The sequence below is a fragment of the Glycine max genome, chromosome 10, assembly GCF_000004515.6.
Source record: "Glycine max cultivar Williams 82 chromosome 10, Glycine_max_v4.0, whole genome shotgun sequence".
Taxonomy (NCBI): domain Eukaryota; kingdom Viridiplantae; phylum Streptophyta; class Magnoliopsida; order Fabales; family Fabaceae; genus Glycine; species Glycine max.
In genome coordinates, this window is record NC_038246.2 from 25,766,870 (window position 1) to 25,782,193 (window position 15,324).

At 30.1% G+C, this 15,324-nt stretch overlaps 1 protein-coding gene across 1 annotated transcript; it reads left to right on the forward strand.

Annotated features, from left to right (window-relative positions):
• Positions 1-4,616: 4,616 nt before the first annotated feature.
• On the forward strand, positions 4,617-7,428 carry LOC100816759 (uncharacterized). The gene is made up of 3 exons (XM_003537188.5): positions 4,617-5,521; positions 6,183-6,337; positions 6,803-7,428. The coding sequence occupies exons 1-3, from the start codon at positions 4,897-4,899 to the stop codon at positions 7,055-7,057; spliced, it is 1,035 nt and encodes a 344-aa protein (XP_003537236.1). The 5' UTR covers positions 4,617-4,896; the 3' UTR covers positions 7,058-7,428.
• Positions 7,429-15,324: the final 7,896 nt, after the last annotated feature.

Consider the following 15,324-nt stretch of genomic DNA (forward strand, 5'->3'; position numbering starts at 1 on the left):
AGACATTACATGGATCTATTCAGTTTAATAAGTTATAGGATCAATATTTTGAAGAATAATTAATATAACTTTTGGAATTTATTTAAAACTAAAATCCAGAAAAAATAATTTTAATTTCAAAGTCAAAGTCATAGAAAATAAAACTTTCTCTATTTAGTAAAGTTTTTACAAAAGATTTTAAGTTCCTGTCATTTTTAGTTAATGAGGTTTATTCACTGAATTTAATTAAAAATTTGAAACTCAAATCAAATTTTCTATATTCAGTTTATAAAGTTCCAATTATTAAGAATTTTTATCGTTATTATTAATATTATTATTATTATTATTATTATTATTATTATTATTATTATTATTATTATTATTATTATTATTATTATTATTATTATTATTATTATTATTATTATTATTATTATTATTATTATTATTATTATTATTATATTATTATTATTATTATTATTATTATTATTATTATTATTATTATTATTATTATTATTATTATTATTATTATTATTATTATTATTATTATTATTATTATTATTATTATTATTATTATTATATTATTATTATTATTATTATTATTATTATTATTATTATTATTATTATTATTATATTATTATTATTATTATTATTATTATTATTATTATTATTATTATTATTATTATTATTATTATTATTATTATTATTATTATTATTATTATTATTATTATTATTATTATTATTATTATTATTATTATTATTATAGCATTACATCGTCAGAAAAAAAATTAATAACATTACAATAAATTTACTTAATCCAAGATAAATTTATTTATGTTAACTTTTCTTATAAAAATTGATAAATCATTTATTTCTAAATTTGTTTTATTGAAAATGAAAATTCATGCCTTATTCAAGGGTACATGATATTATAAAAAATATAAATTTATTTCTTATAGTACAAAATTAGTAAAAATAACAAGATGTTACAAGAAAGATAATGCCAAACGACTCAACAATTGAATTGAATAATATCATATTTTGTAGAAAATTATTAAATGATGTAAGAGCTAAACTTTGATATCTTTTGTTAATTGATCTTTTTTTGTTACATGTGTCAATTGACCTTTTTATAAAATTTTACTTTTACCTAAACCTGTATATATTTTGTGATTATATTTTGACAATAAGTATTTTTTTATTTAATTTTCAAAGATGTATTTAATTTTTTATAAACTAAATTATACTCCAAATAATTAAGGAGTATGTAGTAGATTTGTGAAATAATTTTTATTTATTGAACATTTTATTAAAAAATTATCAATCAACTTATCTCATTATATACATCATTTTCATTTTAACCGAATAACAAAATATTTTAATTCATTTTATTAGCTTATACTTTTCAAATGTCACAAATGAGCATGAAAGAAATATGCATAAATAGTTATGATTTTAATTTTTAAAAGAGTAAATTAAAAAGTAACATAAATAATGTGTACATTAGATAAAGAAACGTAAATAAATATACTAGAATGACAACGCATTGAAATCATTACTTAAATTGTTTGCAATATAAAAGAGAGGTTATCGTGTTCTAAACCCGAGACTTGTTACGAATTACAAGGTTCAATAAGGTTTATAATATTATTCTTATATAGCTTTGATAGGAGAATCGCAGGCTCATTGGACTTTACACATACAATTACAAATTGACAAATGTATAATAAATTTAAATACTTATTTTTAAAATAGGATTATATTTGTGTATATTACTAATTTTATAAATAAAATCCATTTTATTCTTTAATCACCACCGACACATGTTTTTAATCCCTAGCCTATTCTATACACAAATAATTTGATCCCAGTATTTGTTATAATTAGTGAATTTAAGACAAATTATTACATGTTCTAAAAGACTATTATAATTTTAACTAATATTTATTTAAATTGAGTATTATTAATTTTTTCTCATAAATTATAAATCTAATTATGTTAGATGGAGATTGATCATGATCATAGGGCTGTGATGGTATGAAATTATTTAATATTCATCTCTTGCATAATATCATAAGTTACATAAAAAAGGTGAAACTGACAAACTATAAAAAAATATGATCATCAAAGTTGTTTTTTAACATATAGATTCTTAAGAGAACCAATAGTTATAACTTTAACTAATATTTAATATGTTCTTTTTGTATGAACATAGGACATGTGGTTGATAAGTAATCCTTTAAAATATCAATATTTATTTGGAGAGTGAGTGACATTTTTAATAAATATTTTTTTATATACATAAATCTGAGATTAAATTCTTGAATGTTGGATCAAGTGGCCTCAGAATAATTAAGAAGAGGGGTTGAATTAATTATTCCTAAACCTTTACTAATTAAAAAATTACTCTTCTAAGACTTTTACTAAATTGTTAAGAGAATGAGGAGTAGAAGAGAAACTTAACAGAAAGTAAAAGCGAAAATTAAATGCACAGCGGAAAGTAAAAGAGTAGGGAAGAAGAAGACAAGCACACAAGAGTTTTTATACTGGTTCGGCAACAACCCGTGCCTACATCCAGTCCCCAAGCGACCTGCGGTCCTTGAGATTTCTTTCAACCTTGTAAAAATCCTTTTACAGGCAAAGATCCACAAAGGATGTACCCTCCCTTGTTCTCTTTGAACCCTAGTGGATGTACCCTCCACTAGAACTGATCCACAAGAGATGTACCCTCTCTTGTTCTCAATCAAATCCAAGTAGATGTACCCTCTACTTGTACCACAAAGGATGTACCCTCCAATGTGCTGAGACAAAGATCTCAGGCTATTAAACCTTTGATACTTTGTGAATGGGGATACAAAAGAATTCTCAGGCGGTTAGTCCTTTGAACACTTTTGTAATAGGGAATGGGAAGAATCAAAAGAATTATCAGATTGTGTCGTTTTGAATTATTTGACAAGGGAGAAGGGAGACACAAAAGAATTCAGGCGGTTAGTCCTTTGTTCTTTTGGAAAAGGGAGAAGAGAGACACAAAAAGAATTCAAGCGGTTAGTCCTTGGCGAATTCTTTTTGACAAAGGGAGAAGAGAATGAAGAGGATGAATAGCACAAGTTTTCAAGGTTTAGAAAACCAGAAAACTTCAGAAAGCTTTTGGTACAAAGAAGAAGAATAAGTTCAAAGAGATTCAAGGCTTGTAAAGGATTGATTGAATAAGTGTAAAAGTGTATTGAAAAGCAAATCAAAGTCTTGCTTTTATAGACTCTTCATGTCTGGCCAAGAGGACCATTTAGAAGAGTTATAATTTTTAAAAAAACTTAAAACCAATTTGAAAAAGTCAAAAGCCTTTTGAAGAGTTACATCTTTTGATTTATTCAGAAACAAACACTGGTAATCGATTACCAAATTAGTGTAATCGATTATACAAAAGCTTTTGTGTGAAAGGATGTGACTCTTCACATTTGAATTTGAATTTCAACGTTCAAAGGCCCTGGTAATCGATTACCAAAACATTGTAATCGATTACAGCTTTTTGAAATTAATTGGAACGTTGTAAATTCAATTTAAAACTTTTTCAAATCCATTTTGCTATTGGTAATCGATTACAACAATATGGTAATCGATTACCAGAGAGTAAAAACTCTTTGGTAAACATGTTTTGAGAAAAACCATGTGCTATTCAATTTTTGAGAAAAACCTTTTCATACTTATCTTGATTAAGCCTTCTCTTGATTCTTGAATCTTGAGTCTTGGATCTTGATCTTGATTCTTGAGATCTTGAATCTTTAATCTTAATTCTTGATTCTAAACTTTCTTCTTGAGTCTTGAATTCTTCTTGATTCTTATCTTGAACTCTTGAATTGTTCTTAATTCACTTGAGTTGTTCTTTGATTGTTCTTTGAGCTTTTTATCATCACCCTTATCATCATCTTTTGTTATCATCATTGTTATCATCAAAACACCTTTGAATCACCTTTAATTCTCCATGAAACTTTGCTTCTACATTGAATACATCTTTTTATTTTTAACTAATATTTGTTGAAAATAATAATATTTTCATCTTTGACTTTTTATTTAATAAACACCACTCATAATTATATAATTTTTCATCAACATTATCCAATAGCACAAAATATATTAAAAGACATTAGACAATAATTGACCTGTTTGTTTAAACTTAAAAATACAATTTAAAAAATGTTTTCCTAAAGATATTAAAAGCATGTAAAATTTGTTTCTTTTAAAGTTTTTAAGAATTTTTTTTAGACATACACATTCAAAAGTTAAATTTTTTTATTTTATTAAAAAAACATTTTTAAAATAAATTTAAACAAATGGATCGAATATATTACTAACACCCTTCTCCTCTTGATAATAATAATAATAATCTATAATTATTATAATGATAATTACTTTGATGTACATATTTCTTATTTCTAATTTACCTTCAATTATTTTTTTCATTACTGTTTATCCGGGAAAAACAAAATATTATCCCTCTGGAGATATGGACATTATACTTAAGTGTCCCCTATCATGTGAATCTCAATTGCTTTGTAAATAATGAAGTGTCTCATTTGCCCCTAATAATAAATAAAATAAATGAAACTGGAGGGAATCTACTCTCTTTCTATCTTTCCAGATATATATCAGTGAAACTGAGATGTCTCTATCCACGTTTGTGATTCATCGCTTCCCCTTCAAGCCACCCCAACCCACACTACTAAACTCACTCTCCTTCCCATAAACCCATTCTCCCATCTCGCTTTCACTTCCTTTCACGCATCAAACAAACAAACCCTCTTTCTTCTCTCTTCACTCTTCGCTCTTCGTTTCTAAATCTGCTTCCACCAATACTCCAACACCCTTTTTGCAAATATCAACTAATTCCTACCTCGTGCTCCGCAAACTTTTCTTCTTTTGCAAATGGGTAACTGTCTGCGCACGTCGGAAAAGCTGACGGCGGAGATCGTTCCCCACGGCGGCGCCACCGTGTACCCCGCCGTGCGCCTCCACGGCTCCCCCAACAGCATTTTCGCCGCATACACTCGCTTCGCGGTCCTTCACAACGCCGTTCCCCCGGACCCTGTCCTCGCCGCCGCACCACCACCGCAGGCCCCAACAGCATTTTGTGGCGGAAGATCTGAGGCGGCGGTTCCCGTGGTTTTCCACGTGGGACACGACGTCGCGTCGGGGTCCCGCGACGCGCTGCTCCGGTTTATAGACTTGAAATTCCCCGACCTGGCGGAGGAGGAGACGGCGCCACCTCCTCCGGCGGAGAGCGGCGGAGGGAAGGAGGAAACGTCGTTGGTTGTGAGGGTGACGCGGCTGCAGCATAAGAGCATGACTTGGCACTTGGAGAGGATGGTGGGGTGGGCGGAGGATCTAGCGACACGTGGCGGAACGAGGGCCGTTGATCCAAAGGTGGGGACTTGGAAGATGGAGGTTGTGAAATTTGGGAGAAGTTACTCTCAGTTGTTGGAGGTGATGTTGGAACATGCACAAATGGAAGAGAGAGTTCTATTTCCTATCTTTGATAGTGCTGATCGAGGTAAAGAACACAAATTTTATTTTAACAAAAAAAAAATCCTTATTTTCGCCAGAGTTAATTGATTTTGGTCTAATATGTAATTAAGTTGGTTTATGTTGGATAAACTTTTTTCATATCATTTTTCAATAAGAAATTAGTGTTTTTTTAACAAGTTACATGTAAAAGTTAAAATATGTAAGTTGAATTTAACTTCTTATTTTTATAAATATTTATTGAAAAGTTTATTGAGTCTTTGGTTGATGATTGTATTGTATGGAAATTAAATTAAATAATAGCAAGTCTAGCACCCAGATGCTAAAGTGCTGCATAATTATCTGCATGACTATAACATAAGATAGTTTTTTGGAAGACTCACGAGAATTAAGTACTAAGACCATAGTCATAGGATTTTGGAATATAAGATTTCATTTCATGTGATGAAATTTTTGAGTTGGTATATCACGTGCTTTTGTTTTCTCAAGATGATATTTTGTTGGAACATCGGATCTTCTAGCAATCTATTTAGAGATTATTTTTGGTTATTGCTTAATAGCAGAGATAGAAAAAAAATATATAATAGCGTAAAAGTGTCGGTTTTGGCTGGTGCAGCATACATTTTAGACGTTAAGATAAAAGTAGTTTGCTTGTATTTAAAGTTGTTTGATTTTGAGGGTGAATGCAGGGCTATCTAAAGCTGCAAAGGAGGAACATGCTAGGGACCTACCAATCATGAATGGCATCAAAGAAATTATTAAATCCGTTGAGGTTTTAGACTCACGCAGCCTCAATTACAAAGAGACTTTGTACAACCTTTCTAATAGGCTCAAATCATTACAGGTGATAGATCCAACTCAGAAATTACTACCTCCAATTCTTTCTTTTTATAAGAGACTTGTGATAGTGTATTTTATATTATCACTTGTTTTTTTTATAAAAAAAACTAGAGGTAGTATTATATTTGTGACATTCTCATTTGGACATTTTTTCAAAGACAACCAATTTAGAGTTCCTTATGTGCTTATTGTATTGTTGTTCAATTAGAATTAGAGTTTCACCTTGGTAATATGCATAATCCTTCAATGCAAATCTTTACTATGCAGATTAACGAGCTAAAACTCAAATTCTAATTAAAAAAACAACACACTATGCATAAGGAATTGTATTTTGGTTTTGTCCTTTTTTCCTCTCTACCATACATTCTATTTTCATCTCATTTATATCCTATACAACAATTAGCATCTTTTGAATCAAGAGTTTGATATCTGAATTGGATTTCTTCCACCCCGATTTCCTTGTTCATAGGGACTTTGCAAGCAACACTTCATGGAAGAGGATTCAGAATTACTTCCAATAATGGAAGCAGTGGGGTTGAGCAAAGAGGAGGAGGAGGATGCATTAGAGCATTGTTTTGTTGTGATGCAAGGAACACATGGCCGGTTGTTAAAGTTCCTTCTTGAGGGGCTCCCACCTAATGATTCTATGAAGTACTTGGACTTGATCAGCATGTGCAGGGACAAAGAGAGGATGGAATCCATGCTTAGGGTGGTAGTGGAGTGAGTGGCATATCTTCTATCGTGGGTCCTATGTCATGTGGCACACACAATGATGGATTATGAAGCATAAATTGTGAATAGAAATCCAAAATTTCTAGATTGGGAACTCTTTTTTTGTCAGTTTTCTATGTGAAACACCCAGCACATGAGTAGGCTTTCATTCTTTCAACTCTTTTCATCTCAAGCCTATCAGGGACCATTTGGTCAATGGAACAGAAAGCAGGGAAAGCTCTTGAAAAAGCATTACATTTTCTGATTTTATGTTTTGCCTTGCTGGTTTGAACAAGTTTGTTAGGAATATGCACTTAAAGAATATGCAACCTTGTATTTGTACTTGAATTTATTCATAATGATAAGACTTTAGTGTTTTGATTAGTAGGACATAAAGTCATAAACAAATGTTCTTACTTGGATGGATGCATAGTGGATTATCCATCCACTTCAAATCCTTGATGCTATACTTTTGTGACATGTAACACATGTTAATTAAAAGGGGCTGGAGTATATGATACATAATGAAACTCGCAAATCATGTTGAAAACCTTTTGGTCTGCATTGTAAAACGACTTCATATGGATGTCATTAACCCCAATGATGGTCCAAAAAAGTTTGTTAGTGTAGTATATGAAAGATTGATTTAGATTTTCTCAAGTTGAACTCATTGCTAGAAACTGTGTAAACAAGTATCAATTTGCAAGACCAGATAAGGCTTTTAAAACAGACCAATTATTATTCACGGCAGTAAAAAAAAAAAGGAATTAATTGCTTTTTCTTCCTAAAATTTTTAACTTTTAGAGAATTTTATTTCTGAACTTTTTAATTTGATATATTTTACCATTAACTTTTAAGAAATGTGTGAATTTTATCTCAGTCAATTATTCATTAATAAGCATAAAAATTATCAAAAAATAAAAAATTGGGGTAAATTTTGTCAAAAAAATAAAAAATTAAGTGTAAAATTTGTCAAAAAATAATAAAAGTTAGGGGTAAAAATATAATTATGTTAGAAGTAAAATGATAGAAAGTAAAATCTAAAAGTTTCTTAAAAATAAAAAATAAAATGCGCATAAATTAATTTGTTGAGAATAAATTACACCAAGTATTAAAAAATTCAGGATAAAAAGTACAATTAAAAAAAAATCCACAAGGAGAAACATTTCATTTCGGATTGAAAACAGTATTCTATCACTTTTTTTTTTGGTAACGAGACTATTTTATCATTTGATAAAATTCAAGATAACAGAGTGAAATTTATTCTATACTTTTTAATGAAAATTATTTTTCACTCTTAAATAGGTACATTTTTTTTGTTTGAGACCATATTAAATTGATTGAATGTTCTAACTAATTATCACCATAGATCTTGCATCTTTTTCAAGTTCAATGGAGAAGCTCATTAATGACCAATATGTTACGTGCATCAAGGATCTGACAACACCAAAGAAAGCATACGATACCCGTACAAGTTACAAATACATTTGCCAAAAAGAGTGAGATTTATTATAATACTTTTAAATGAAAATAAATTTGATGATCTTTTTTTTTTCTTTCTTAAATAGGTAGATATAGGTGCTACTAAAAATTCTGTCAAAAAAAGGTGCTACTAAAAAGTAATTTATTGAATGGGAGTTCGTGGCCCGGAACCGTAGGGCAGTTGTTGGAACATACAGTTTGGGACCGTGATTTTATTTTATTTTATTGGTTTGGAAACGGAAAAAAGCATAAGATATGTTTTTTTTTTCTTTTTTATCAGTAAATATTAATTTATTAATTTTATTAAAAATATTAGTGAAAAAAAATCAAATAAGTGACATTTTCCTTCACTCTTAAACCTTCATTCTTAATGTCAACTTTATATCTCCAGCATCATCAGATATCCTTACAACACTTTTGCAAGAATGAGTGATGCGAAGTTGCAAGTGCTAGAAAATAAGCTTATGCATGTCTACTAGGCTAGATAAACAACATGATGGATAGGGTTGGTAATCCACCTATAAGCTCTGGAAGTATCTTACGAAACACATTCTTAAAAAAATTTATGTGTTACAAATATATGGTTTAGTGTAGTGCTTTGTACCAGGAAAAAAATGGCTACATTAGTTCTCTATTTATTGATTTTGCACCCTAACCGTCGAATATATATTAATTGAGTGTACATATTAACCAAATTTTAATACAATTCTCTTACATTTGTCTTTATCTTTTGATTTATTCCCTTTTCATTTAGGAGGCATTTGATACAAGATAAATTTTTGGAAATAATGTCCACGAAAATATTCCAATGGGGGAGGTGAGAATCTAAGGGAACGTCTATTTCATGAATTCTTAATGGGTTCCCAGGAATAGGAAAATAGAAATATACATCCTCATGTTTGTTACAAATTTTAAAAAGTATTATCGGGTATTATTTAATTATAAGAATGTCATAATTTCCTATTTTTTTACCATCTTTTTTGATATTTATATTCCATTAGGAGGTCTAGAAAATAGACATGACAATGGGACAGGACGAGGATGGGTATTGTCTCCCCAATTTCTCACCCCGACTCCTCAACATATCCTCATACCCGATACCCGACAGGTTAAAATTTATTATATCCCATCCCTGTACTCGTTAGGTATCGGGTATTTTCGGCCCCATCCCATATCGATTCAAGTTAGAAAAAAAAATTTAAAAGAAAATATTAAAAATTTGATTTTAGAAAAAATAAATTGATTGTTAAACATTTATTTTTAATTACTTATATGTCAATAAATTTATTATAGCACATGTGTCTACAAAAATCGTTAAGAAAAGAATATTAAATTATGTAAAAATTCTAAAATAAAATTAACTAGTAATAAAATTTCTAGGCCTTTTGATTAAATTATGCAAAAATTCTAGAATTTTAAGTGACCGGGCGAGTCCGAGTTCGGGATCGGGACGGATGTAATAATCTCATATCCGTACCCATATCTGACTTTTGGTTATCGGGGAAAACCCGAACCCAAACCTATACCCGGTCAACTTGGATATTACCCGTCAAAATCGGGACGGATTCAAACGGGTACCCACGGACACGGATTTTCTTGCCATGTATAGTAGAAAAGTATTATTCCCATGGAAATGTGCAAATTTATTGTGTAATATACATATAATCTTACTTTAAAAAATATTTTAAAATTTTAAAACTATTTCCAAGAATACTAAAAAGTAACCATGGAAACATTTTTTTTAAATAGAGGGGAATGATATTCCCATATTATATTTATAAGAATAACATTTATGGGAATATAAGAAAAATCTGTGAAACAAATACCCCTAATTAAGTTTCTCGAGTTAAAAATCAAGTTTATTTTGATAAAAATATCATATTATTTTTATTAAATTATTTAATGAGATAAATAATTGAATATTAATGTAAATATACTATGTGAATTTTATATTACCAAAAAAACTTATATAAAAATATTTATGACAAACCAAAAATAAACTTAGTCATTCTTAGGAATTACGATTTCCCAGGATTTATGATTCATGATTTCAAGAAATGGTGATTCCGGAACACGAAATAATTTCCTTTGTACTAAAAGCTCATTTGCATTTTTGCAATCTATTTTCGGAATTTTTAAGTTGGAGGCACAACCCTACTAATTTAAATAAAAAGAACTCATCAATGATAATTGATTTTAATTAGGTCGTCTCTAATTCTAAATGTTGTTGCTTACAATAGTTATTTCAAGTTAAGAACATTGTTTAACAAAATTTACCACTTAGGCGGATAATATGGTGTTTCTTAACCAACTTTAAAATAATAAAAAAAATCAGACCCATTTAAACAACTCATTTACAGAAAAAATTAATAAAATTCATAAGTCTAAAATAGAGATAGGATTCATTGAAAAAAAACTCTTAAATAATTAACTCAATAAGCAACTCTCGATTGTTTATCCTCTTAGAGTAATGTAACTGATCTACTGCATGTAGACAATCATTTATGTGGGAGAAAAACATACCATGAAACAAAAGGCAACACCATAAAAAAAATCACAATTTTATTTAACATAATTTGGACCTCCTTTTATTATTCACATAATTTGTTTTGTTAATGTGATCCAGATCCTCATTCATACATCTATACAATTTATTTTCTTAACGTGATTTTAGGTCTTTATCTCTATATTGATCACAAGTTTTCTGGATAAATTTATAAATCCTTCCTTCTCATGATCTTCCTTCTCACTTAGGATGATGACTCCTTCTTTTATCATCCCAAGAATCTCTATTTATAGCATCATAATCTTAAAAAGAAGACACCAATCCTTAATTTATAGATATAATCTTTAAATCTAAACAATATCCTAAATATAAAATAATATCAATTAAAATCTAAACATATTCAAATGATTATGAGAGTATCATTTTCTCAGCTGGCCCAAGGCACCAAAATTCTCATGATCGGCCTTGGGTTGAACCTTCACCAAATAATGGAAAAAAGGCTGACTTTTTTTTATAACAAAAGTGGTATTTAAAAAAAAATTATATATCAAACCGGTGTTGCATGAGAAGTATTTATCAATATTTATCAATCATGCATGGGATGTTTATGTCGCATCAAATGCAAGAGGTTCCATCTTAAATGAAGCTTGTGCTTATTTTCTGTCCTATAGTGGGATAGTGGGAGATGTAACTCTTGAGTGACATTTTTTCTATTTTTTGTCAACTTTTACATCTATTATTTTATAATAAATATAAAAAGTATTTTTTAACATAATTATTTTATATCAGTAGAAGATAAAATCAATGTATAAAGTGAGACAATAGAGAACATGAAACATTTTTTATATCGATTAATATAACCGATGTAAAAAGTTGACGATGGAAAAATGAAAAACACCATTCAAAATAACACCTACCACTAGCGAAAAAATATAATCACAAAGTTCCATTATTAAAGATGACATCTCCTTCATTTGATGTGATTGAACAACCCAAGATTTGTAAATACTTTTCATGCAACACTAATTTTGTACGTAGTTTTTTTTTAAAATACCACTTTTGTAAAAAAGTAAAAAAAAAAAAAAGCCTCTAGCAAACAAGAATGCATGTTAAGTTTTGAGAAAAAGTTAGACCAAGTCAGATCAAACAATTGGTCGAGAAAGTTCCTCCTCTACAACTAAAGTGATCTACAAAAAGTGTGGAATATGAATGCAAAATATTCCAATATGATAATAATTGATGATAATAACTGTTAGAATAAAAGCTCGTAACAAGAAGAAAAAAAAATATTCCAATAAAAGCTTGTAACAAAAAGAAAAAAAAGTTATTGAAAATATATTAAAAAATCAACGACTTTTTTTGGTTATGAGTAGATTAATCAAATTAATTAACTTCACCTTTTTGAAATTGTAAGTGCTCACCCTGCGAAAATTCAGTCCAATTTACTACACGAACTGAAAGAAGTAGCTAGAAGCTGCAAATTAAGCAACTTAATTGATAAAGAAAATAATCTTTAGCGAAATAGTCTTCTTCTCTCTTTCACGTGAAGTGAGTGAGTTATTATTTATTGTAAAAAATTTCTACTCCAATGTTCTATAGGTCCATTATCTAATGTCAACTAACATTATTTAGATTTAGACCAGTAGAGATCACTCAGAATGAATATAAGAAGTCTAATCTCTCCTCATTTATATATTCTAATTAGATTTTATTTTTAGACGATATGAGACTTAGATATTTCTCAATATACCCTCGCATGCCGAGCACTTCTTGGACTTGATGCGTGAACAATGAATGGTGAGTGACCCTTTTTTTCTTTATTGATCTTGAACATGGGACTTGAAATATACCTCCAGAAGTGCTTGGTGGGTGGTCCTTTTTTATTGATCTTGAACATGGGTCTTGACATACACCCACCCACGCCCTTACCACTTCTTACCATCTTTGAATGAATGTGAGAAGCTTAACTCAATTCCAAAAGCTAGTTCAAGGGGTGAGGGTTGCTCCTCATTTATATATTCTAATTTGGTTTTACTTTTAGACGATGTGAGACTTGATATTTCTCAATACACTCCCGCACGCCCAGCACTTCTTGGGCTTGATGGGTGAACAATGAATGGTGAGTGACCCTTTTTTTTTCTTTATTGATCTTGAACATGGGACTTGAAATACACCCCCAGAAGTGCTTGGTGGGTGGTCCTTTTTTTATTGATCTTGAACATGGGACTTGACATACACCCACCCATGCCCTTACCACTTCTTACCATCTTAGAATGAATGTGAGAAGCCTAACTCAATCCCAAAAGTTAGCTCAAGGGGTGAGGGTTGCTCCTCATTTATATATTCTAATTTGGCTTTATTTTTAGACAGCGTGGAACTTGGGTATTTCCCAATAACCACAAGGGGTTCTGCACCTAAAAATTGTCATGCAAGCATTGTCTTGACCTAATCTTTAATATTTAATAGATTTTGATTGTGAAAAAGTTTATTTTGCTATGTCACAGTTCGTAATTACTAATATTTTGATACTGAAACTTGCTTCTTTGCCTAATCCGTGTATATAACAAACATATAAACTATAGTGTCGTAGCAGTATATTGCGTTGGGTCATATTAGAAACTAAAATTATAAGTACCTCTTTATTTTGATTGAGATTAAAAGTGAACCTTCACTTTTAATTTCATGCAAAGAAATAACATTAAAAGTATGCAGCCTCAGATATTACGTAAATTGTTTTTCATGAAAAACAATGCGGTACTTCAACTAAAATTTTCATCATTGATAACTGGCTAATGTATGCGCCTTTGCGGGAATGGTTTATTTATAAAAAATATTATATCATATTATATAATTTATCTGACTGATTATTTTCTAATAAATATAAAATAACATTTGTTCTATACTAGTCTTGAATATATGTAACTTGCCACCTCGGCTCAAAGTTTGGTTAGGTATAAATCTGTTATGTCCATGTTGACTAAGGTCAACACTTCTGCTTAAACTTAAAGTTTCTACAATAAAGTTACTTGGTCGCTACTCATAATTGTCATTTTTACTTATATTTTGTAGTAGTTTAGGAAAAATTCTAGTAGTTTAGGGATAATTGTGTGACATATTTTGTGCTTTTGAGTTATGTTTGTGGGCATTTCTATTAGTCAAGTTTGAATAAAAGCTAGATTTGTTTTGGATTTGTAGTTTATACCTTATACGTTTGATCTTTGGATTGCTTGCTTATGTTTTGTAGGAATTTTTTTGAAGCATTGGATCATGCAAAGGAGAGTCCACAATTAGCTACATTAGAAGAATTTTGGAAGCCTTGAAGCTAAGAAGAAAAGAGTTATCCGTGCTAAAGAAATCAGAAAAGATCACAGGGGTGGATAAACAGGTTCAGGTCTGCGCGGGTCACAAACCAAAATTTTTAAAGAATCCATGACCATGTAGGATTTTAGGCCCATCCTGCATAATCCGCAGGCTGTGCAGGTTTAGACCATGGGGTCTGCGGGTTAACCCTCAAACTCGCAAACCGATTTACAACTACAATAATAAAAATTGAATGTAATTGAGAACTTCTTTGCATTTATGTTGAAAATTCATTTGGTTGTGCTAAAACTTTTGTAATTGAGTATTTGTTGGAGATTTATTAAGACTTTTTTAATATATATATATATATATATATATATATATATATATATATATATATATATATAATTGAGTGTAATTGACTATTTTTTTAAGAGAAAAAATATATTTATTTTGAAATTACAGTTTTTTAACTAGGCCCTCAAGGTCCGCAGGGCGGGGGAGGACCAATGTATTAATTCCGTGTAAGAGTGCGGACCCGGTTCGCTGCCAATGCGAGCTTACGCGGACGGACCTTACACAAGCGGGCCTTATGCGCGGTGGACCAACCAACTTACCCACCCCTACTGATCACACCCATGATCAAAAGCTGAACAAATTGATTTTCAATTGTTAGAACAGTTCATGGGGGGCGTGATGCATGAACTTGATCACACCTATGACTATGACATGTGAGATTTTTATTTAAATTTTTCATTCTATTGTCTTTTGGGTTTGAACTTTATTTAGGTCATAGCTTTAAAGAATATTTTTTATCATAGTCTAGGGTTCCGTACTTTTAAGAGTTGAGAGAGACAAAGAAACCCGAGACGTGTTTGGATTCATCCTCCATTGTTCCTCCCTCAAAAGCTTCTCCCTCACGGCTATGATGAATAGCTAACTTTCGTCTTTCATTTGGGTTTAATGTAATTGGTTCTACTTTTATGTAATTC

What these genes read in the sequence shown, in the direction of transcription:
- LOC100816759 (XM_003537188.5), top strand. Translation starts at nt 4,897, where the DNA reads ATGGGTAACTGTCTGCGCACGTCGGAAAAGCTGACGGCGGAGATCGTT. An exon ending in CTTTGATAGTGCTGATCGAG is followed by an intron (nt 5,522 to 6,182) that starts GTAAAGAACACA and finishes GGGTGAATGCAG; the next exon opens with GGCTATCTAAAGCTGCAAAG. An exon ending in ATAGGCTCAAATCATTACAG is followed by an intron (nt 6,338 to 6,802) that starts GTGATAGATCCA and finishes CCTTGTTCATAG; the next exon opens with GGACTTTGCAAGCAACACTT.